This window comes from Mirounga angustirostris, unplaced genomic scaffold (genome assembly GCF_029215605.1).
Source record: "Mirounga angustirostris isolate CCGP_5_RB_7025 unplaced genomic scaffold, mMirAng1.0.hap1 SCAF_13, whole genome shotgun sequence".
Lineage (NCBI taxonomy): Eukaryota > Metazoa > Chordata > Mammalia > Carnivora > Phocidae > Mirounga > Mirounga angustirostris.
Window position 1 is genome coordinate 78,807,717 of NW_026991721.1, and position 24,470 is coordinate 78,832,186.

Consider the following 24,470-nt stretch of genomic DNA (forward strand, 5'->3'; position numbering starts at 1 on the left):
CCAGGCTAACCCATCCCTCACCCCTCTCCCCTCTAAAACCCTCAGTTTTGTTTTTCAGAGTCCATCGTCCTCATGGTTCGTCTACCCCTCCGATTCCCCCCCCTTCATTCTTCCCCTCCTGCTTTTTTTTTTTTCTTAACATATATTGCATTATTTGTGTCAGAGGTACAGATCTGTGATTCAACAGTCTTGCACAATTCACAGAGCACATACCCTCCCCAATGTCTATCACCCAGCCACCCCATCGCTCCCACCCCCCGACCACTCCAGCAACATCAGTTTTAAAGGACATCAGAAGATGATAGTGGGCATGGAGGAGAGGCAACATCAAAAAAAAGGGGGGGGGTAGAATTATCTCAACAACACTTTCCCACACTTTATCAATAGAACCTTATTACAGTTATGCATAATAAATGTGCATAACATTGATAGAACATGATTCACTAGGCTAGAACCGTTGAATTTTTTTTTTTTTTTGGCTCTGCTACCAGTATTCTCTTTCTAAGACCTCACTTAATGATGAGACTCTACTGAATAGTCTCAAATGATTCTCCCTTAGTTAAAATCCAAATTCGTTACAAAGTATCCAAGATTTTTTGAAGTGTGATGCCAACCTTACTTCACCCTCCTGTCCTCTACTTTTTTACTCTGTAGCTAAACTCTGTCAGTGTCTTTCATGCCTCTTTACTTTTTCATGGGAGTGACTATTTTTTTATCTTTCACTATTTACTGCCAGTTGTTCATCTTAAGATTCAACACATACCACTACCATTTTCTTCCTGAATTTAGTTTCTTTTTCTTTGATCACATAAATTCCCGTATATATTTATATGCCTTCTTTATATTTTTTATGGTGAATGTTGTATGCTTACTCTCCCTCCCCTCTTCACACTCCATATCATATAAACTCTGGTGGGCAAGGACTGTGTTTTCCTCATCTCTGTATGTTCAAAACATAATAATAATTGCTATATTAAAACATTTTGTAGAACTTAATTTTTAATAAAGATTTTGGAGTCCGTTTTCTACATAGAACCATCAATAATTACTCTTTGCGTCATGAGTTGCCTTTTTTTTACTCTTTAGGCAGATACACAGATTGACCGAGAACATCAGAATTTTTATGAAGCATCACTAGAGTATGTCTTTAAAATTCAAGAGGTTCAAGAAAAAAAGAAGTTTGAATTTGTTGAGCCGGTAAGTTTCAGTTCCCTTACAAAATAGTAGTTACAACACATCCTATGAAAACAAAATTTGTAATGTTTTTCTGTTGAAAATTGTGATTTTTTAAAAACAAAAGGGACAGGAAGTGTAGAGGAGGGTAAAGAGGTAGAGTATAGGACACTATTAGGGCAGTGGACCTATCCTATATGACACTGTAATAGTGAATACATTTTCAAACCTACAGAATGTACAATGAAAAGGGTAAACCCTAATGTACAGTATGGAGGTTAGTTAATAATGTATCAATATTAGGTTATCATTTGTAACAAATGGTACCCCACTAATGCAAGATGTTAATAATGGGGGAAATTGTGTGTGGTGGAGGTTGGTGGATTATATATGAGAGCCCTTTATATCTTCTATTCAATTTTTATATAAACCTAAAAATGCTCTTAAAAATAGTTTATGAATGGAAAAATTAAAAAAAATTAAAAGGGTTTACATTATATATACCTAAGTAAATACAGCTCACCACTAAAGCGACCCATTTACTAAACCTTTAGGTGAAAGGAGAAGACATAAGGTTATATTTCTTCCTTTGTTCCCTTCCCCTTTCTTGCAAGGCTGGGATCTGCCTGACTCCCTATGAAGTCATTTATTTTCTTAAGTTAGTGTAAAAAGTAATGGATTCCCTAATGTAAATTGCATTACAGGAAAGAGCAGGTGGCTGGTCTTTATAAGCTTACTTCATTTTCTTAGCATTTTCTCCAAGTACTACCATAATATGTTACAGTATTGCCTGAGTAGATATCTTCATAATGCATCATCTGTGATGAATCAAAGTAAGTTCTATAAGTCAAGATAATCTTTTGTTAGTATATAATGTTCAAGTCCCATGAGATGAGAAGATAACAATAGTTAAATACATAGATAATCTAAAAGGTGATTTAATCCATATTTTTCTATGTCAGCTGTTAAAAAATCTGTTTATAATAAGAAAATACCTGTTTCTATTTTAGTGGAGATGTTGGGGAGAAGGAAAAAGAGGACACGTTTTAATATATATTTGATGAAATTCATTTATTGATGGAAACCCATCAATGATTGCCTAAGAATGGTGGGAAACAGGCAGAGCAGACTGGGAAGAGTTCTAGTCCCTGCCTGGCTCCCAGCCACTTCTGCTCACTTCTCCCTCCCGCTGAAGCAACCTGACTCTTTCCTATAAACTGGGCACTTGGCAAGTCTAACGCTTCAGCTAGACAAATTTAAGGAACTGGAGACCACAATGCAGGCTCAGGGATTTAATTTTTACTTTTTATTTGGGATAACAGTCTTAACTACAAGTTCTGTTTGCCAAACAGGTAAGCCCTTAAATTCCTTAGAATGAGTTAGTAGCCTCTTATTTAGTAGATGTTTGACGGATCTCATTAAATTTTATATGAGTTAGGGGTCTTCTGAAACTTATCTGTGGCTCATTGAGAACTAGGCAGCCTAACAACCCCCAGTCTAGGAAGATGACCAGTACTTAAAATTCCTTTCCCCTTCTCATTGACGAAGTCCTGCCTCTGAATCCTACCATGGTTTTTTGAAGCCTCTCTACTTGCTGACAAACTTCCTCCTTAGGACCTGTTTCTTGGGATTTCTGAATTTTAGCTCTTCTTGACACTAAACTTGTGGTGTATGCCCATTATATCTGATGGTATTTTTTCATACTTCTTTCTTACCTGCTCCCATTCTTTTCAGATACTATGTTCATCTGCTATGTTGTTTTTCTTCCTTGCACCTGGAATGACCCTTTCACACCTGTAATACCACCCCTCTCTCTTTCTCTCCCCTGGGGAATGACAGGTCTGGAGAGGGACATGTGGGTAGTCTATTACCCTGTTAATGCCTCTTTTATAGTGTATCCTGTCTGGGAACAGTGAACTAGACCATTCTGTCAGATGACATCATCTATATAAGGAGAAGACTGTAAAATTGTTTGCTTACAGGTGACTGATGGAATGATAAGAATTTGTAAATTCCTTTGGTAATACGTGTAGAGAGGTGGAAACTGTGCTTCAGTTGTAATGTGTTTTCTTCCTTCCCTCTACCATATCCCAAACTGGGATGGTCTGATAAATCTTCTGTAATGCATGCCTTTTTTGTGACACCACAATCAAAACTGATGTTAAATTTGTCCTTCTTCCAAAATATTTTCTTCTTCCAAAATATTTCTTCAAAATATCATCTTACTGGGATGTCTGGCCAAACCAAAATAGTGCTATCAGTTTAGTCTTGTTCTCATTTCTAGCCACACAGCTTCATCCACGGGGTTCTATTTAATTTTCTTTGCAGTAATGAGAAGAATGGGCATGGAAACAATGAAACATGGGCATGCTGCTCTTTAGGTTATGTATTTACAAATTAATTTTGAGTAATTTTTTTTAAATTTCAAAAACAAAGTTCCCAGGAGCTATAAACATAAAAATAAATTAGGAAAACTTTAATGTTTTTACCCTTTTTGTTCTACAGAAAATCTAATTCCTGTTGCATTATTGTTTCATATTGCAGAAATCTAGTAGTCTACTCTAGTTTTGGCCCATATTTATTTAACAAATAAATATTAGAGTAAAGCAAAATGCCCCAAGGATGGGATCTATCTTCTATAGATTGTAAGATACAGAGTAGAATAGAAACTATAAGTAGGGAATGATAGTTGGCACTAAATATCCTAAAGTAAGAATGTTGATATATTTGAGATAATTTTACATTGTTTCAATTAATGTCAAGATCTTACTACTTGCCTTAAAATTTCTACAGAATATTCAGGAGGTACAATAGTACACCTATCTTATCCATAGGTATATGTTCCAAGACCCCCAGTGGATGCCTGAAACCAACTTGTCTTGCCCCTATATATACTATGTTTTTTTTCTGTACATACATACATACCTATGATAAAGTTTAATTTATAAATCAGGCACAGTAAAAGATTAACAGTAATAACTAGTAATAAAATGATTATAATAATATACTCTCATAAAAGTTATCTGAATGTGGTCTCTCTCTCAGAATATCTTACTGTACTCACCCTTCTTGTGATGTGAGATGATGAAATGCCTATATGATGAGATGAAGTGAGATGAATAATGTAGGCATTGTCAGTATATTGTTATTGTTAGGCTGCTATTGACCTAATATGTCAGAAGGAAGATGATCTGCTTTCACACCGTGGTTGACTGTGGGTCACTGAACCACAGAAAGGAAAACCTTGGGTAAGAGGATATTGCTCTATTAGAAATAAATATTCCTACAGTGTCATTATTTCAAGGAAAAGCCAGTTCTAATACATAGAAGAATGGGGGACATTTGTATTTTTTTTTATAAAACTATGTAATTGTTTTTAAAAGATACAGAAAATCTGGTTTTTAAACTTAGTTCTCCATTAGATATATAGATTTAATGGCCTTTCCCCCCATTGATCATATCTTATATAGAAAGAGATAGTTAACTGATCTCTAGACCTACACTATCCAGTATGATAGCTCTTTAGGTATGGCTACCTAACCATGTATGGCTGTTGAGCACTCAAAATGATAGTCTAGATTAAGATGGGCAGTAAATGTAAAACACATACTAGATTGCAGAGTTTTAGTACAAAAAATATGTAAAATATCTCAAAACCTCTTTTATATTGCTTAAGTACTGAAATGATAATATTTTAGATAAATCGTGTTAAGTAAAATGTTAAATTTCACTTGCTTTAATTTTTTTTTATCTGGCTACTAGAAAATTTAAAATTTCACATTGGTTTGCATTTACTCACATTATGTTTCTGTCAAACAATGCTAGACTTCATCCTTTCAGATTTGCCAACAAGGTATATGAGTTCAGGTCTAGAATGGGAGGAAAAGATCAGAGAGGGAAAAACCCCATCTCCTGACTCTTGATCCGGCGACTTCTCAGAGTTGCTTGGAGCTTATGAGAATTTTGAGAGGTTGGAAGAAAAAGCTTCATGAACAGCTTACCTAAGAGAGTTGAGCCCTGTGTATTTGAAATACATTATGGTACATGAAAGTTTGTGGCTCAGAACCCAGAGAAACTTTTTTTTTTTTTTTTTTTTTTTTTTTAAAGATTTTATTTATTTATTTGAGACAGAGAGAATGAGAGAGAGAGAGAGCACATGAGAGGGGGGAGGGTCAGAGGGAGAAGCAGGCTCCCTGCCGAGCAGGGAGCCCGATGCGGGACTTGATCCCGGGACTCCAGGATCATGACCTGAGCCGAAGGCAGTCGCTTAACCAACTGAGCCACCCAGGCGCCCCCAGAGAAACTTTTTATGGCTTAACTCCCTCATGGTTCATTCAGCTGCAGTTTGTGTATCTTTTGATTACATTCTTTTGCATACTTAGCTGGAACTAATGTTTCGTGAGCAACTACTGTGTCATGTGTTTTCTCTGTGTTATCTCACATGGCCCATTTGCTTTATTATTAGGTAGTTGTTATATGTCCAGATGAGGAAGTTAAGTCACAGGAAGATGGTTAGTTGCTTGAGATCACAAACGTAAGGAGAGGGAGACCCAGGAATCCAGACCCCAAAGGTGAAGTCCTGTATAGTACCATGTACTGTCTCAGTGGCCACCTGATTATAACAATTAGTCCTTCCTTGATACTTGCTCTGACCAAATAAAATGGATGACTACAGAAAATTGTATTGTAAAGTTATTTTAATTCCTTAAAATTAGAAGAAAATATGAGGATGACCTTTATTTTGGTAAAGGTGCTTGAGTCAGTGCACCTATCTGTCCGTTTATTCATTCTTCCATCCTTTTTTTAATCATCCTTTTTAAAAAATTGTCCCCTCCCCACCCAGGCTACAGTTGACACACCCTTTTTCGTGTAGTGACAGACAAATATAATGCCTGAGAGGTAGTAAGATAGAATTTGGCTCTAGTCTTATAGCTGTGCAAATCTGGCTTGGTTTTCAAACTCTGTGTGCCTTAGGTTTTTATCTGTAAATTGGGAGTAAAAACTGTAGTTCCCAGGATTGTGCTGAGGCTCATCCAATGCAGGTAACACACAGCAAGTGCCTGGTGCATCATTAGCATCAGTAAGATATCAGTTGATATTGAGCTCTCACATTGACTGTTAGCACTCGATACGAAAACAATAGCGATGAATTATGGCTTCAAAGCCAGATATACCTGTTTCAGAAACACATTTTTAATTTTAACATGCTTTAAAACATCTAAATACTGTAACAGCTCAGGCCCTGCTCCCAGAGTCCTGGGATCAAGCCCCACATCGGGCTCCCTGCTCCGCGGGAAGCCTGCTTCTCCGAACTCTCCCACTCCCCCTGCTTGTGTTCCCTCTCTTGCTGTGTCTCTCTCTGTCAAATAAGTAAAAATATTTAAAGAAATAAATAAATACTGCAAGAGCATGTTCTTATTAGAGTATTCTCTTTAGACTTCATTTTAGTCTTTTTGTATTATGTTTTAAAATTAATATGAAAAATGAAAATAAACCATTATATGTAAACTAAAACATACTGTTTTTGACACTCTGCCCTTAGTCTGTTAAATTTAATTTTAAATCTCTTGCTAAGGAAAATTTCATTTAATCTGCTTAATATGCGTTAGCTTTTTAGCTTATTATATCATGAAGCATATTAGAAAATACTTTTTGGGTTGTCTAAAGTTTGAATAATTTTGAGACTCTCAATAAACTTGCTAAGTTAAAGTCAGGTCTTGAAAGTTAAACCTTTTGTGTTCTTTTTCAGTATGATTCATTAGCTTTAATATAGAAAATTTAATTTAGGATAAGTTAAAGTGAGCAAATAAGACAATGTCATTTTTTTTCCCCAAAACTCTGTAGGACTAAAGGCTCAGTTTCTGTCCTACTGAAAACCTAAATACAGTCATCCTATAAAAATGAAACAATAAAGTTGTCCTTAGATCATACATCTTAAAATCTGTTTTGGTCCTTGGATTTAGTTCTAGCTGCTGTTACTGAAAATCTGAAATTTGCAAAAGCAATTAGATAGTGAATAGAATTTTGGAAAAGTAAGAAAAATTCATTGCATTGGTTTGGTTGACTCGTCCCCTTGTACTTTGTGTTAGAAATCAGTCGTGTAAAGACGTTATCTAAATGTAGCTTCTGTTGGACTATTTATTTTTTGTAGTTTCAAGGTTTTATTTAAGTTGTAGTTATTCGACATACAGTGCAATACTAGTGTCAGGTGCAGAGCCCATTGATCCATCACCCCACACAACACCCAGTGCCTACCACCACAACTGCCCTCCCCAATACCCATCACCCATCCAACCCATCCCCACCCCCAGCAACTCTCAGTTTGTTCTCTATAGTTAAGTGTCTGTCTAATGGTTTGCCTCTCTCTTTTTTTGTTCACCCTATGTTCATTTGTTTCTTAAATTCCACATATGAGTGAAATTATATTTCTCTTATTTTCCTTAGCAAAATACTCTCTAGCTCTGTCCACATCATTGCAAATGGCAAGAGTTCATTCTTTTTGATGGCTGATGAATATATATGCTCACGTGTGCATGCGCACACACACGTACACACACATACACACACATACATATATACAAAATCTCAATTTGTGATTCTTTATCCATTCATCAATCAATGGACATATGGACATTTGGGCTCTTTCCATAATTTGGCCATTGTTCATAATGCTGCTGTAAACATTGGATGGCATATATCCCTTCGAATCAGTATTTTTGTATCCTTTGGGAAATACCTAGTAGTGCAATTGCTGGGTCATAGAGTAGATCTATTTTTAACTTTTTGAGGAACCTGCATACTGTTTTCTAGAGTGGCTGCACCAGTTTGCATTCCCACCAACACTGCAAGAGGGTTCCCCTTTCTCCTCATCCTCGCCAACACCAGTCGTTTCCTTTGTTGTTAATTTTAGCCTTTCTGACAGGTGCAAGGTGATACCTAATTGTAGTTTTGATTTGCATTTCCCTGATGATGAGTGATGTTGAGCATCTTTTCATGTGTCTGTTAGCCATCTTCTTTAATCACCTGGTTGGCTACAGTTCTTTGTTGTTCTGTTTACCACACAAGTTTACCTCCAGCCACTTCATCTGAATTCCATTCCCTTCAAATCTTGGAAATTTGCCTTCAGGAACTCCACAGATTCTTGACTGCTAATGCCATGATTTCAAAAAGTTTTGCCTTTTTTTTTTTTAATTAATTGAATCTATGCCCATGTCTGTCCATTCATTCATTTGTTCTTTCTTTCATCATCCTCTTTAAAAATTGTCTCCCCAGGCTGCTTTTCATCTTTGGCTCTCTTTTCTTCAGTTTTCTCATTTATTTGATTATATTTTTCTACTCTTTCATTTCCATTCAATAAATTGCTCTGGATATCTGTGCATTAAACTTAAAGCATTCAATAGTTATTTCGAGGCTGTCAGCTAAGATATTTATCTCTAAGTTTCCTCCAGGTAAGGAACAGCAAACAGTACAGGTTTAACTCAGGCTGCACACTTGTACTGGATGAAAATTGATGCCTTGCCTTTGCCTTATGTTTCCAGTCTTCCTAAAGGTTCCAGTGGCCAAATGTAGAGGTATTACGTGAGATTTGGATTTCCTTCAATGAATTATAGTACTCTGTGTATGTGAAGTATGTATATATATTTTTTTGCTTTTTAAAGATATATTTAGTATTGTTTTCAGTGGATTTTTTAAACTGTGCCTACATAATATCAGAATATTAGGATGAAAATTGAATTCAGTCAACCAGAAATTTCTTACTACATTACGCCAAAAATACAAATGGAGGATAACAAAATATAAATCCTATAGCTTCACAGAAAACTTTTATGTTTTATTTCTTGTTGTCCCTACAGTTTCTTTTTTTAAAATTTTTTATTGTTATGTTAATCACCATACATTACATCATTAGTTTTTGGTATAGTGATCCATGATTCATTGTTTGCGTATAACACCCAGTGCTCCTTGCAGAACGTGCCCTCTTTAATACAGTTTCTTTTTTAAAAATTTTTTATTGTTATGTTAATCCCCATACATTACATCATTAATTTTAGATGTAGTGTTCCATGATTCATTGTTTGCGTGTAATACCCAGTGCACCATGCAGAACGTGCCCTCTTTAATACCCATCACCAGGCTAACCCATGCCCCCACCCACCTCGCCTCTAGAACCTTCAGTTTGTTTCTCAGAGTCCATTGTCTCTCATGGTTCGTCTCCCCGTCCTATTTCCCCCCTTCATTTTTCCCTTCCTACTATTTTCTTTTTTTTATTATGTTATGTTAATCACCATGCATTACATCATTAGTTTTAGATGTAGTGTTCCATGATTCATTGTTTGTGCATAACACCCAGTGCTCCATGCAGAATGTGCCCTCTTTAATACCCATCACCAGGCTAACCCATCCCTCACCCCTCTCCCCTCTAAAACCCTCAGTTTGTTTCTCAGAGTTCATCGTCTCTCATGGTTCGTCTCCCCCGAGCAGTCTTATTGGGGTGTAATTCAACATAACCATACAATTCACTTATCTTTAGTTAATTTTGTCTATGGTGTGAAGTAGGGTTACAACTTTATTCTTTTGCATATGGTTATCTAGTGGTCCAAGAATCACTTGTTGAAAAGACTATTCTTTACCCATTGTATGGTCTGGGTGCCCTTGTTGAAAGTAAGTTGGTCATAGGTATGTGGGCTTATTTCTAGATTCTCAATTCTTAGACATTGATTTAATGTCTATACTTGGTGCAGTATCACGTTGTGTTGATTACCACTGCTTTGTATTGAGTACTGAAATGGAAAAGTGTGAGTCTAAATACTTGGTTCTCCTTTTTCAAGATTGTTTTGGTGGTCTGGGTCCCTTGCAATTCCATATGAATTTTAGCATCAGCATGTCAGTTATCATAAAGAAGTCAGCTGGGCTTCTCACAGGGATTGCATTGAATCTGCACATCATTTTGGGCAGTATTGCCATCTTAACAGTGTTAGGTCTTCTAATTCAAGAACATGAAGTATTTTCCTTTTATTTAAACTTTCTTCAATTCCTTAAGCAGTGTTTTGTACTTTTCAAGTTATAAATTTTGTACTTAAAAATTATTCCTCAGTATTTAATTCTTTTGAAACTATTATAAATGGAATTAATTTCATTTTCAGATTGTTCATTCCAAGTATATAGAAATAAAGTTGACTTTTGTGTCTTCATTTTGTATCCTGCAGCATTGCTGAACTTGTTTATCAGTTCTAGTAGTTTTGGTAGTGGATTCCCTAAGATTTTCAGTGCTTAATTTCTTAGGAGACAGGAATGAATCATACCATTATAAAAGCCTTTATATCCCAGTTCTTCTGCTCATTTTGAGCAACAGTCCTAGAATTACTGCATCAGTTGTTTCAGAGTTTTTCCCCTCACTCTCATGCTAGCCCCCAGCTCCTTTTCTTACTTTTTTCTGCCATTCACAGTATCACTGGTAACTGTGGGGCTATAAGAAACTTGGTGATTAATGAATGGGCTGGGGAATTATGAATGTTTTTTTTTCCTTTGCTGTCTTGTAGTTGATTTTGCTAAATGATTATCTATAAATGTAGTATCAATGTTTATATTTGGTCGGATTATTGGAATGACAAATAGTAATTTGATTCTAAAACCCTTGGGAATAATAAAGTGCTATATCAGCTTTTGCTGATGATAAAAATGATTTAATATTTTTGGGTTGCCTGGGTGGCTCGGTTGGTTAAGCATCTGTCATGATCCTGGGGTCCTTATTTATTTATTTGAGAGAGAGCACTAGCGTGAGCACACTGGCTGGAGGAGGGGGAAGAGGGAGAAGCACACTCCCCATGGAGCAGGGAGCCTGATGCAGGACTCCATCCCAGGACCCCAGGATCATGATCTGAGCTGAAGGCAGACGCTTAACCGACTGAGCCACCCAGGCGCCCCAAAGTGATTTAATATTAAAGCCTAATTTGTCTTTTCAGTAGTTTTTAGTAGTTGTTATTATTATTTTAAAAGGTCAGGTTTACCTTAAGGTAAGCTGAGACAGTAGTCTTTCCACCTGCTCCACTCACTCAGGCAGATTGAACAAAGAAAATGACAGGTAGGAAATGCAATTCTTAAAGATTTTCAGGCTGTCCTATTAAGTTACCTTAATTTAACATCATGGAATCTGTTGAGGATAAAATGAACTAGCAGAGCTTCAAACCTAAAAAAGTTTTACTTTACTGCCATCTAGAGGCAGTTATTTCATACATGCTGTCTTTTTTTTAAACTTTCACAAAAGTTGCTTCCAAACTGGATGTAGAACGAAGGAAAAGGTGGGTTGTTCTTTGTAGGTAATTTCTCTGTACTTCTCTCAAAATTGTTCTTTCCCTAGTAGGTGCTCAGCATGCATTGTCTGCTACTGAGTGAATCTGAATTCTGTTATAAGATGCCAGTAGATTTATTTATTTAGGCAGATCTTGGGGAATTTGATGTTTTACAGGAAGACTTACTACAGATATTCTTAAAGCTTTTCTTTATAAGTTTAATTAAATCCTGTATACTGAGCATATTAGAATAACATCTTCCTTTTATGATATCTAGTTAATAACAACACAGTTTAACTGAGGATCAGTTATAGACATTCATTAAAACTGAAATAATCCTTCAAACAACTTCATAAACTATTATTTGGATATTTCAAAGACTAGTGTTGTCTATATATTTCAGAAGTATTTTCTTACTTGTTTCTGAAAACTTCTAAATCTGTATATCCAAATCTCAATTAATTAAAAGGTATAGTTCTTTTTAATGAGACCACAATATGTGCAGACTATGTATCTTAAATTACTGGATAATTCAATAGATATATTGTAGCATCATTTTAGTAAAGGATAATCTATTGAGTAGTTTTGATAATAATAATTATCAGTGGATGTAAAATTGACAGTGTAAAATAATTCTAAAATTGGAAAACAATATATTTTGACATACCAGGAATTGTTGAATAAGAGAAGGAAAGTCTTTAAAATGTAACAATTTAAAACCAACTTGAAAGTATGTGTTTTCTGACATGAACATAACTTTGTAAGAAGTTGACTCACTATAGAGGAAAAGCATTAGGTCGTTGTCTTCAGATAGAACCAGTATTTATCTGTTGGAAATCATAACACACATACCATTTGGTGCTTAGCTGAATCCGCCTATTTTCCCAGACAGAGAAAATTGTGGGAGATTTATTCACTTATAAAAATTTCAAATTGTGTTTCTTCCTTAGTTTAAAATAATAGCTTACAGACATAATACACTATTTGAATTAAAAAAAAATAGCCATTTCTGGAAAGTATTTTCTAACTTTATTGTAGGAAGAGATCAAATTGGTACACAAGTTTGTAATAAAAATGCCAATGAATTAAATGAAAAAAATAATTATTTTTCAGTTATAATTTATATAAACAACTGTGTCCTGTAAGTTCATGGAGATCCATTCTTGCTTTATGAATAAGACCATAATAAATATGCATATATGAGTTTGGGATTAGAAGGCTAATAGACATTGTGGTTTCCTAAAGAGAATTTTATTCCAACTCTTTATGTGAAAAATCTGTATCCAGTTCCAAGTTTTTGCTCAGCTCTTTCCTGTTCTTAGTTCTTCCCACTATTTGCTAAAAGGTTGTCTATTTAATACCTGAATCAGTACTGCCACCTTGTGATACTTTTCTTAATTTTATCTGGCCAAATTCTTACTCCTTCCCTTGGGTACTCCTTATCTCTAATTTACTGGTTTAGTCTTCCTCACATCTACACATGTTTTATCTCTCTGTTTGGATTAGAATCTCTTCTGGTGTAGCACCCATGTCACTTTGGGTCTTTATCCCTATTAATGGTCTCTCCTGGGTATTTCTTCAATGCATTTGAATAGTAGAATAGTTAATATTAACAACTGTCCCTAAGGAAGTAAAAATTAGCTTTTGTGGTTTATTTCACATTCATAACTCAAGTGTCTGCTTTGCCAAACAAAGGGGTTGAAAATTTATTAGCTTGAGGATTTAGAATGAGATATAATTTCCCACTTTATTATGTTTGATGATCATTCTTTTTTAAAACACATTTTCATGGTTTCTTTCATTTCTCTATTTTTGCAGCTTTTGTCATTCCTTCAGGGTTTATTTACTTTTTACCATGAGGGATACGAACTCGCCCAGGAATTTGCACCATATAAGCAACAGCTTCAGTTCAACTTACAGAACGTAAGACTATACCTATTCTCACTGCTTCTCCTTAGTGAATCAGATGGTGACAGAGAAACTATAACCAAGCGAAACCTTGGAGTGTTTTAAAAATTTATCTAATTTAGAAAAGTCATTTAAAAAATTTATTAAAACACTTTTTTCTATGCTGGTTGAAAGTATACCAAGAAGGAGCTAATCATATGTTAGAAAAACTTATGCTAGCAAGTTTTATAAAAATAAATATTACAGAGGTATAGATAATAGATACTTCGAAGGTTGGGAACTTTTGCCTTTATCCAATGTTCTCATTATTTTACTGGGTTACCTTAGGCAAGTCTTATTTTCTGAAAGGGTAACATTTCTATATTTTTGAAATGAAAAGGTTGTATTTGAGCACTGAAGGAATGAAAAGGTTGTATTTGAGCACTGAAGGAATGTCCTTTTCTTTCCTCTCTGAAATTGTATATAATATATATGATATTTTTTATTTTCTAATAATTTAAATGTGGTTTTTAAGCATTCATAGTAACTGTTTTAAAGCTTAATTGAGAATTATCTGTAAACATCCTATCTGTTTCTGTTAGGGTTTATTTTGTAAAGTTATCTAATCCTTTTTGTATCTCATTTCATAGTTATACAAATTCAGATTTGCAGATGCTAAGCATCACTTACATTACACACACACACACACAAACACACAACTTACCCAGTCCATTCCTGCATTATCAAACCTGATAAATAAGAAAGTTCTATTTGTTGAGAATTTTGTATAAATGAAGTTATTTTTGAATAACCAGTGCTCAATGGCCAAAATAATCTAGTGCTCAACAGCCAAAGTAAATTAACTGGAAAGCCTTCACTTAATTTTCTATAAAAAGCTTATCTTTCACTGCTTCTCTGATTCTTGCCATTGTGGAGATGTTCAGTAAACGGAACTATGGGGTTGGAGTGTCCCATAAGAAATAGGCAATTGGATTTATTCTACTTGTGTTTTGGGTTTTAGCTTTTTATTTAATCTAGATTTTCTAGCAGAATTGGTTTCACATGTAAGTCATTCAATTGTTTTTCAATATGGAATGCATTTGGACCTTTTTAGTAAATATTAAAAGGGAAAATTATAAAGGCCAAAATATTTTTATGATTTATTTCCATATGAATTATAATTATATTAAGATTCCTGAAGTTCGAGAACAAGACAGGAATGTAAGGAATTGGAAAATTTATGATCCTTATGTTTAAAAGAATTGGGGGGAAAAAAAAGCTTAAGAAGTAGCAAAAGTGGCAATTAGGAAAATTTTCCTAACTTACTTCGGGATTCAGTTCTTTTATTACGGGCCATAACAAATTTTAGAGTTGGGTGGTGGTGATTTTTGTTTCCAAACGTATTGCTTGCTTTCAAACAAATTGCTGAAATAATGTGGCTGGAATGCAAAAGAGATCGAGAAAAGCCTTATGCTTTCTATATCTTACCTTAAGTAAACTTGCTGTAATGTGAGTAAACTATTTTTTGTAATAGAAGTTAGAACTAGCAAACCCATTCATTTTTATGAGTTAATTTATACACTAAACTCATGATAACTATTTCTGGAAACCAAACTAAATGATATTTCTTCTAAAAGGTTTTAAGAATATGGGTGTTAAACTTTTTTTTTTGCTAAGTGCCACATAAAAGTATGTGAATTTATTTTGTCTTTACCCCCCAAAAGAAATACGCAAACAATGAATCATGGAACCCTATATCAAAAACTAATGATGTAATGTATGGTGATTAAGATAACATAATAAAATTAAAAAATAAAAAAAAACAATTCACAGAGAAAAAAAGAAAGAAATATAAGTCCCTATATATCTGCTTTTTTACGTTAGGTATTAGTGAATATAAAACTCTATTTCATAAATATTATGTTTATAAATGTTATGATTTGTCCCCTAAGTAATAATGTTAGAGTAGGAAATAGGAATAAAGTATACACATACGCATACCACAGAAGGTGGTGTTTCACTGTGCACGTTCATGTTTCACTAAAGCAATTCAAAATCAGACCATAGGACTCAATGTGTAAGGTCCCGGATGTGGTGAGTAGTGCTGAGAGAATCAAGGTTATCCTTTTGCACCACTTGCCGTTTTGAAACTTTAGACTGGAAGTTCCTCAAAACTGGTAGGAAACAATGAATGAAATTGTTGTTTCTATTTACTTAAGACAAGGAATAATTTTGAAAGTACTCGACAAGAGGTAGAGCGGTTGATGCAAAGAATGAAATCTGCCAACCAAGATTACAGACCACCCAGCCAGTGGACAATGGAAGGCTACCTTTATGTCCAGGAGAAACGTGAGTCACAAAGACATAACTTAATGAGTCTTATGATTAACATTTGACTTGGTTAGTGTTTTTTCCTTCAAATAGGAAGACTGCAATTCCTTACAGCTTTATCATATTTAGTCTGCTCTCCCACTACCTCCATCAAAGTGAGGAAGCTTTTCCACATTTCGCCATCAGGATCTCCAAGTTGGCATATTATTGAACTTGGAACTTACAACCTTCACTGATGATACGGTAACATGAGTTCAGTTTTAGAATTTCATTGTAATAGCTAATCTCAATTTGAACTTTCATGGAAAATTGAAATTCAAAGCCTTTATCAGTATGAATCATCCTGGTGACTATGATAATACTTTCTCTTCCTACAGCATTATTTCATTAAATTCTGTGCTTCATCCCATTTTCAGGAGTAAAACTGGCAACTATGTAATGTCAAATTGGCACTTTTTACTTCCTGAGGTTAGGAAATAAGCATCAGAAGTGATAGGGCACTATTATAATTGCTCACACTAAGAAAGTTTTCTCACAAAAATTAATAAAAAGCCATTCAAACTTGTATAAATAGGATTCTTTCTGCATGGTACTTGCATTGAGTGGAACCAGTCTGACTAAATTAACTATTTCAAACCAGATATGCTCTAATGCACAGTCTCATCCTGTTTTGGTAAAGGAATAGTTGTTTTTATTTCCAATCCATTATGGATCTGTGTCTTTGTAAAACTCAAAATCATATGCTTGGATTTTGCAGTAATGCCAAAACATTGTAAAAGTTTTGAAATGCTTATTTTTACTTTCTGTACTATTCTCATATATTGGGACTCAAAAAACACATAGAGTAGCACTGCTCTGAGGTCTCCATATCTGTAGATGATAGATTAATGAAGTTGTTTTGGTTAGTTAATAAGATGTTATAGTTTAAAGGGTTGAGATGGGAAAGCTAGAGATACTGGTTTGGCTGTGAAAGTTTTTGACATTAATGCAATATGATTACTAAAATGCCAGCACATTTTATGTTTTGACATGCTCAGGTGATGCTCATTTGTTGGATAGTGTACAAGCAAATAATGATTTGATCCAACAGACTCAGCAAATATTTATTACTGTATGGATTAGATGATAGAGGGCTGCTGGCTCAGGAGATCTGGGTTTCAGGATTTTTCTCTCTCATCATTATTGACTTTGACCAGTCTGCTGGTTTTGGATGTTAAAATAAATCTAATGACCTGCCTAGCTATTCTGTAATTAGACCATAATAAATCACTTTCACCACAATTTCATGAAAAAAAAAAAAAAAACCCTAATTCATTGGTCACAAACAGGGTATATAGATTTAACTCAGGACACTTAGAAAATTTTTAAATACTTGTTTTGAATAACTGTTTCAGACTTGAAAACCTCAGTGTGAGGATACATTGAGAGGAGCTTACATTTTGATCAATAAAATATTTTGCTGAGCAGAAAAATGTGTTGATTAAGAGGCTTGTTCAGGGGCACCTGGGTGGCTCAGTCGTTAGGTGTCTGCCTTTGGCTCAGGTCATGGTCCCAGGATCCTGGGATCAAGCCCCGCATCGGGCTCCCTGCTCAGCAGGAAGCCTGCTTCTCCCTCTCCCACTCCCCCTGCTTGTGTTCCCTCTCTCGCTGTGTCTCTCTCTGTCAAATAAATAAATAAAATCTTAAAAAAAAAAAAAAATTTTTTTGCTTAAGTTCAATTAGCCAACATATAGTAGTACATCATTAGTTTTTGATACAATGTTCAGTGATTTATTAGTTGCGTATAACACCCAGTGCTAATTGAATTTAAATAAAAAAATAAAAATTATTGCTAATATTCCTTTATAAATTTCTTCCTAAGTAATGAGGTCACTATAAGGATTTTCATCCAACCACTTTCCACTCATCAGCTCTAAGCCTTTTAAGTGTTTTATACTGCATGTAACAGAATTAATCAACAAGTATGCTTAGGTATTATGGTATCAAATGGCCCTAAAACAGAATTGAAGTTTATTATAATAATCCTTTGTGATTACAAAGTTATAGCTGTACCCTATAATTTTGAGATCTGGGATTAAGTATTTTAAAGCTAAATATGACACCAAGGGCACTGGTATTAGAGAAAAAAAATTCAAATGCCTCATGAAACACTTTTCTCAAGTAGTACATTTTTACATTACAGTCTCTTGCTTTTTAAATCTATGGTTATGAAACCAAGCCAGCAATAATATTGTACATAATTGTTGCTAGAAGGATGCAGGTGTTAAGCAGGATGGGACCCTAGATGGAGAAGTTGTGTAGAAAACAAACTCCATTTTCTTTTTTTTTTTTTTTAAGATTTTATTTATTTATCTGACAGAGAGACACAGCTAGAGAGGGAACACAAGAAGGAGGAGTGGGAGAGGGAGAAGCAGGCTTCCCGCCGAGCAGGGAGCCCGATGCGGGGCTCAATCCCAGGACCCTGGGATCATGACCTGAGCCAAAGGCAGACGCTTAATGACTGAGCCACCCAGGCACCCCACAAACTCCATTTTCAACCCACTCAGCCCACAGTGGCATCTAGATGCAGGATAATTGGCTTCCCCATGGGAAGACTGAGGGTTTACCTTGGTCATGGAAAAATTGAACTTACTATGCATCCCTATTCCCTGGTGAAGCAGCAGCATCTAATTCCTTAAGGAGAATATAGGAAAACTATGTGGTATGCTATGGGAAAGAGTTGCACAGTATTTATAGGGGGAAATGAGCACTATACATATATAGCTTTATTTTAAAATGGGAAGTAAAAGTTACTTTCACTTTAAGGAGTTATTTGAGTTCACTTATTTTCAGACTAGTGGTAAGAGGAAATAACTCCAAGGTCAGTGAAGTTTAGAAAGATGAATGATTCATTTCTTCATTCATTTGTCAAGAATTCATTGAGCGATAGCTAATGTTTGGCCCTGTTTTAAGGATTAAGAATATATTAGTGAGCAGAGCATCACATGTTCCTGCTCTCATAGAGCCTTAGAGTCTAGTGGCAGAAACAGACAATAAATAGAATTCATAAAATTTATCCTATTTTAGACAGTGGTAAATGCTAAGAAGAAAATAAAGAAAGAAAGAGGAAATATCAAGGTGAGGGTGCTGAGATGTTAGATACCTCTGTAGGAAAGGCCATATCATAAAGGTGTCATTTAGGAAAAGACCTGGAGGAATGACAAAGCAAGCCATGCAGATATCTGAAGGAAAAATAGTCCTGGCTAGGGGAACAGGATGTACAAATGCCCTGGGGCAGAAGTGCGTTCCCTGGGTTCAAGGATCAGCAAGGGGGGCAGTGTAACTAGAACAATGTGGATGAGGCAGAAGGTAGTAAGATGTGAGGTGAGATCAGTAATGAGAGGCCAGAGCATGTGGGCATTGTGTATAGTAATGGACTCTTTGGTTTTTACCTGGAGTGAGGTGGGAAACTACTGGAGGTTTTGAACAAAGAGGATGAAATGAACTGGTTAAATTTTTAGTAGAGTATTTCTGACAGTTTTGAGAATAAAGGACAAGGATAGAAGTAAGGAGATCAGTTATAGGCTGTTTCTCGTTCTTGCTACCTCTTGGGAATGTAAGGTATGCCACTTTTACTGAGGAGATAACTGAAATTCATATCTAGAGTGACTCCTGAGTTACAGGGGAGTGCTGGTGCTACAGGCAAGTAGAGTCAAGTTGCTTGATTCCCAGACATGGTACTCCATACAGCTCTCCCTTTACACTGGCCTTTCTCACAGTAAATATTCTAAACTAGCGTGGCCTGTGGAGACATTCACTTGTGTATCATAGCATCAAAAACTGTACAAACAGGGGCTCCTGGGTGGCTCAGATGGTTAAGCGTCTGCCTTCGGCTCAGGTCATGATCTCAGGGTCCTGGGATCGAGCCCCACATCGGGCTCACTGCTTGGCGGGGAGCCTGCTTCTTCCTCTCCCTCTACTGTTCTCCCTGCTTGTGCTCTCTCGCTCTCTTTGTCAAAAAAACAAACAAACAAACAAAAAAAACTGTACAAACATAGTCCCAAATCATTTATTAACAATCTGTAATGTTTGTTTCCTTACATCAGGACCACTTGGTTTTACATGGACTAAACATTATTGTACATATGATAAGGGAAGTAAAACATTTACAATGAGTGTTTCAGAAATGAAATCCAGTGGGAAAATGGTGAGTTTTCTTCTTCTTTTTTTAGAATCTGAACTTGTTAGATAAATAATGGAAGTAAAATAAATAAATAAATAAATAAAATAAAATCATATTTTCTTGCTTTTCTTTTTTTTTAATTTTATTTTATTATGTTATGTTAGTCACCATACATTACATCATTAGTTTTTGATATAGTGTTCCATGATTCATTGTTTGCATATAACATCCAGTGCTCCATTCAATACGTGCCCTCTTTAATACCCATCACCAGGCTAACCCATCCCCCCACCCCCCTTCCCTCTAAAATCCTCAGTTTGATTCTCAGAGTCCATAGTCTCTCATGTAAACAGTTTTTAAAAATTGAAAAGTCAAAAAAGTTTCTCTAACTTCAGTGATCTTGATGACTTAAAAAGAGCAGCCAGGATTTTCCTTTTCCTTACCATGAAATGTTTATAAACAGTTAAATGTTAGATGTTAGATGTGTCCTCTCACATCCCTGGCGCAGAGTTGTTTATGCTGTTAGTTGGCTGGCACCTTAGTAGAGACTCCTGGTGGCTGGACCAGGCTCAAGGACTCTGCATCTTTCCTCCAGGTCACCTCTGTGGGAGGTTGCCTTTTGCCCCTGCATGCCACTTCCTCTTCTACACTGTGTACTGTTTACTGAAATGCTGGCCAGCATTCAGAAGAAATCAGTTGATAGCCATTTACTCCAAAAGTAAATTGGTCACTGGATGTCTTGCATGGCTAGTGAACAGTATAGAACAAAGTGTATGTTGTATGAGGAAATGCTACAGAGTACAACACCTTTATTGTATATAGTGTATAATCTTTTTGTGAATTATGATATGAATATGGCAAGTGACTGAACTTAAGGATCAGGTAATTGGGGCCATCATCTAAGAATCCTAGAACTGAGAGTTATCCTAAAGATTATTTAGTCCAGCCTTATTTTAACAGATTAGAAAATCAAGGTGGTAGAAAGTAAGTGACTCACCCAGGTAATTTTTGGTATAGATCAGAGCAGAGGTAAATGCTGATCTAACTTAGATATATACTCAAATACATCAGCTGAAACGTATTGTGCTTGGGCATTCGATAGAGTCTAGTAATTCAAATGGAGAGACATAATATAAAGGAGAACATACCCGAGCAAAAGAAACCTTCAGTTCCTACCATCATGAGAAGTTAAGTCCTATAATCATGCCTAGTGTGTACTACAAAGGTTTCATAATAAAAGATGTTGCCTAAAAGTCAGCTTTTGATGGTCAGTGAGCTATTAGCAAATAGACCCAAGCCAAAGTTCTGTTAATAAATCTATGATCTTAGTAACCAAAGATAGTAGAATTAACCAGACATTGGGTAAATATTCCCCTTAAGGTGACTGGTGTCTCAGGTATAGAAGAGAATTCTTATGACTCAAGCTTATGTTGGATCCTCTCCAAAGAGATACAGTTGACTAGCAGAGTAGCAATTGGTTACCAGCAAAGCAGTCATGCGGTGTGTATGATAGCAATACATTTATAACAAGTAAATACTAGAAATGTATTATTTTGGTAGCTCTCCTGAGACTTTGAGCCAATTACCATTTAATGCTATAAGGCCCTAATGCGCAAACACACATGCACATGTGTATACATACTTGCTCTCATGAGCTCACACACACACACACACAAATGAACAATACTAATCTCTTAGCAACCTAGGGCATTTTGATGCCAAAGCAACAGTGTTGTATCCTGACAAGCTCTGTATATCTAATTGTGACATTATGGTAACTATGATTTCACACTTTTTCTAAATCTGAAGTCCTAAAGAATGTACATTTTAGTGCAATTTGACATAAGTAAATATGTTTAAGACTACTAGATAGGCATGCTACAGAATTCTTTAATTAAAATGTGTATGTGATTAATTTATGAATTGCATTATAATTGAGCAGTTAACATTAGGCAAAAAGTCTGTAGTCAGAGGACAAGATGTGATTATGACCTTCATACGTAACCTGTACTTGACATTTAAGTGCAGCAACCTTAGTTGGCATATTTAATATTTTCCAGTTGCCCTTGTTGTCATGTCAACAATGTGTTCTTCTTGTTTCAGAATGGCCTTGTTACCGGTTCACCAGAAATGTTTAAATTGAAATCTTGTATCCGACGAAAGACAGATTCAATTGACAAACGATTCTGCTTTGACATAGAAGTAGTTGAAAGGTTTGAGGTTTTCTTTTCACTTCATATTTTTTAATAAGCTAAATTATTTGTTTCTATGTTTAGATATAAATATGAAACAGCATACAAGTACTTGTTTTTCAGTCTTTAAAAACAGTGTGCATGTTTGTTTCATTCTTTTATGTATTTATTCAACAAATATATATTGCACGATGCTTTCAAGAAATAAATCAGAGAAAGGATGCTAGCGAAAAGCAACATCACTCAAAGAAGAATTCGGGGAATCAACATAAATTACTACATTAGGGGATGTGTGGTGGATTTGAGTTCCCATCACTATGAATGATTCTGACAATATTGTTTACCACTCCTGGATAAGCTTTTTTGTGGACTTTTGAAGCCTGGTGGCCTTTGCTTCCAAGGAGTAATAAGACACAGCTGGAAATGCCATAAGTTTCCTTCAGCCAGTGAAATTCAGTGCCTGCTCTGTGCAGAGCACCATTCTGGACATTTCTTAGCCACAGAATATTGGGAGAGACATAAATATTGTGCATGCGAGTTTATAACCTAGTGGGGATTTTTAGCTATCCTTTTTTTTTCTTGTATCAATATAAGAACGGAAACTAAATAAGAATGGGTATACTTCTTGATCTCTCTTCTATTCCATGATCTATTTTTCTTCCCCTGCATTACTACCATACTTTTCTGAATAGTCTAGCTTTGTGTGTGTGCACTATATAAAATGTGTACTGTATATACTCTTATATACTATAGTTTACCTATATGTAGCTTGTAACTATTTAGTAGGGCAAGGCCCCTGTTTTTTATGCTTCTTTAAAATTGTGTTAAATATTTTGGCACCGTGTTCTTAGATTTTATGGATCCACTTACTACATTTCCCCTTCTTTCCAAAAAAGTCCTTTGGGATTTTTGACTGGAGTAGCATTAAAATTATTAATTAATTGATGGAGAGTTGAACTCTCTTTGAAGATTTTATATTTTTTTAAAATTTATTCTTGAGTGTTTCCATTTTATTGCAGTTTTGAATAGAATTCATTAGTATATTTTTTCCAAATGGTTGAGACTCCTGTATTGAAAGGCTATTAATCTTTTTAATATATTAATCTATATCCAGCATAGTTGTTGAGCTCCTTACTGATTTTAATAGTTTTGTGGTAGGAACTTCTGGATTTTCTATCTAGACAGATGCCAACATGCTAGTGATTTTTCTTTATTTCAGCACTTTTTAGTTCTGTAACCCTGGGACACACTGTCAGATTGTGCTTTGGTTGTCTCATCTGTAAAATAAGGATAATAAGTACCCACCTCAAAGGGTTCCTATAAGGATTAAATTAGGTTAAAAAATGAGACACATTTATAACATAGTGCCTGGCACATCATAAACAGCCAAAAAAATTATCATCTTATTATTTTTGTTGATGCTGGCTTAGATTCTCCAAGATCAAATGATCTTGATCTTCATATACATTTTTCCTTTTCCTATCATTCCAGTGATCTGTTTTCCTGTTTACACAAGAGATAATATGCCTTTATCACAGTCATACCAGTTTTCAATCATACAGTATTTAACTGAAATTTCCTCCTCAGTGTACCTGTTCACAGAGTCCTCTAATGTCCTGTTTAAATATATTTTCTGGACAATCTGTACAGTTAACTAGGTTAATTTAACTATTTCTGAATTTCATGTCTTTTTCTATCTTACATTGCTTTCTTCCTTCCCTTTGCTCACTCTTTCTCTCTTGAAGTACATCCTCAACTAACTATTTCAGAATGGGTACATGGGAAAGAATGGTTTTTAAATGAATTAATTTTAATATTGTGATCATGGTATAAACACTTTGGTTTAGTGTCTTTTTAGTAACTAATTATGGTATGAAACTTTTCATATTACTATATATTCTTTGTAATTATTTTTGGTGACTAGATTGTACCACATTGGGGTCATAATAGTAATCATTCTCATACTGTAGAACATTTAGGTGGTTCTGAACTTTGGTGAATGTAACTTTGTCATCTTTTTTGGTCATTTCAGAGGAAATAGTTTGAAACTAGCCTCCTTCAGGTATTTCTACCTGCAACCATTGGAATTAAAAAATATTTGTTTGTGTGTATGTATATGTGTATGTGTCCCCCCAGTGATTTTTCTGAAAGGTAGCTATAAATCAGTCTTTTTCTTTTCATTCTTTATTTTTTTCTTCTCTTTTCTTTTTCCTTTTTCTCTCTTTTCATTTTTTTTCTTTCCTGCTTTTTCTTCAAGTTTTACCTTTACCTTTAAGAACACAAAAAATAATAAGTGTGTAAAGACATAACAGGAATAAATTGAATATATAAAATATTTGTTTTTAACAGACATGGAATCATCACATTGCAGGCATTCTCAGAAGCTAATCGGAAACTCTGGCTTGAAGCCATGGATGGTAAAGAACCGGTAAGAAT

At 35.2% G+C, this 24,470-nt stretch overlaps 1 protein-coding gene across 8 annotated transcripts in view; it reads left to right on the forward strand.

Annotated features, from left to right (window-relative positions):
• Positions 1–24,470, forward strand: part of ARHGAP42 (Rho GTPase activating protein 42) — a 319,552-nt gene that overhangs the window by 209,531 nt on the left and 85,551 nt on the right. For all 8 annotated transcript variants that reach the window (XM_064577200.1, XM_064577196.1, XM_064577197.1 and 5 more), the window contains 6 exons: positions 1,087–1,197; positions 13,281–13,385; positions 15,569–15,698; positions 19,766–19,866; positions 21,946–22,055; positions 24,384–24,462. In XM_064577200.1, coding sequence (XP_064433270.1) covers positions 1,087–1,197; positions 13,281–13,385; positions 15,569–15,698; positions 19,766–19,866; positions 21,946–22,055; positions 24,384–24,462 — 636 coding nt within the window. The remainder of the gene's footprint in view (positions 1–1,086; positions 1,198–13,280; positions 13,386–15,568; positions 15,699–19,765; positions 19,867–21,945; positions 22,056–24,383; positions 24,463–24,470) is intronic.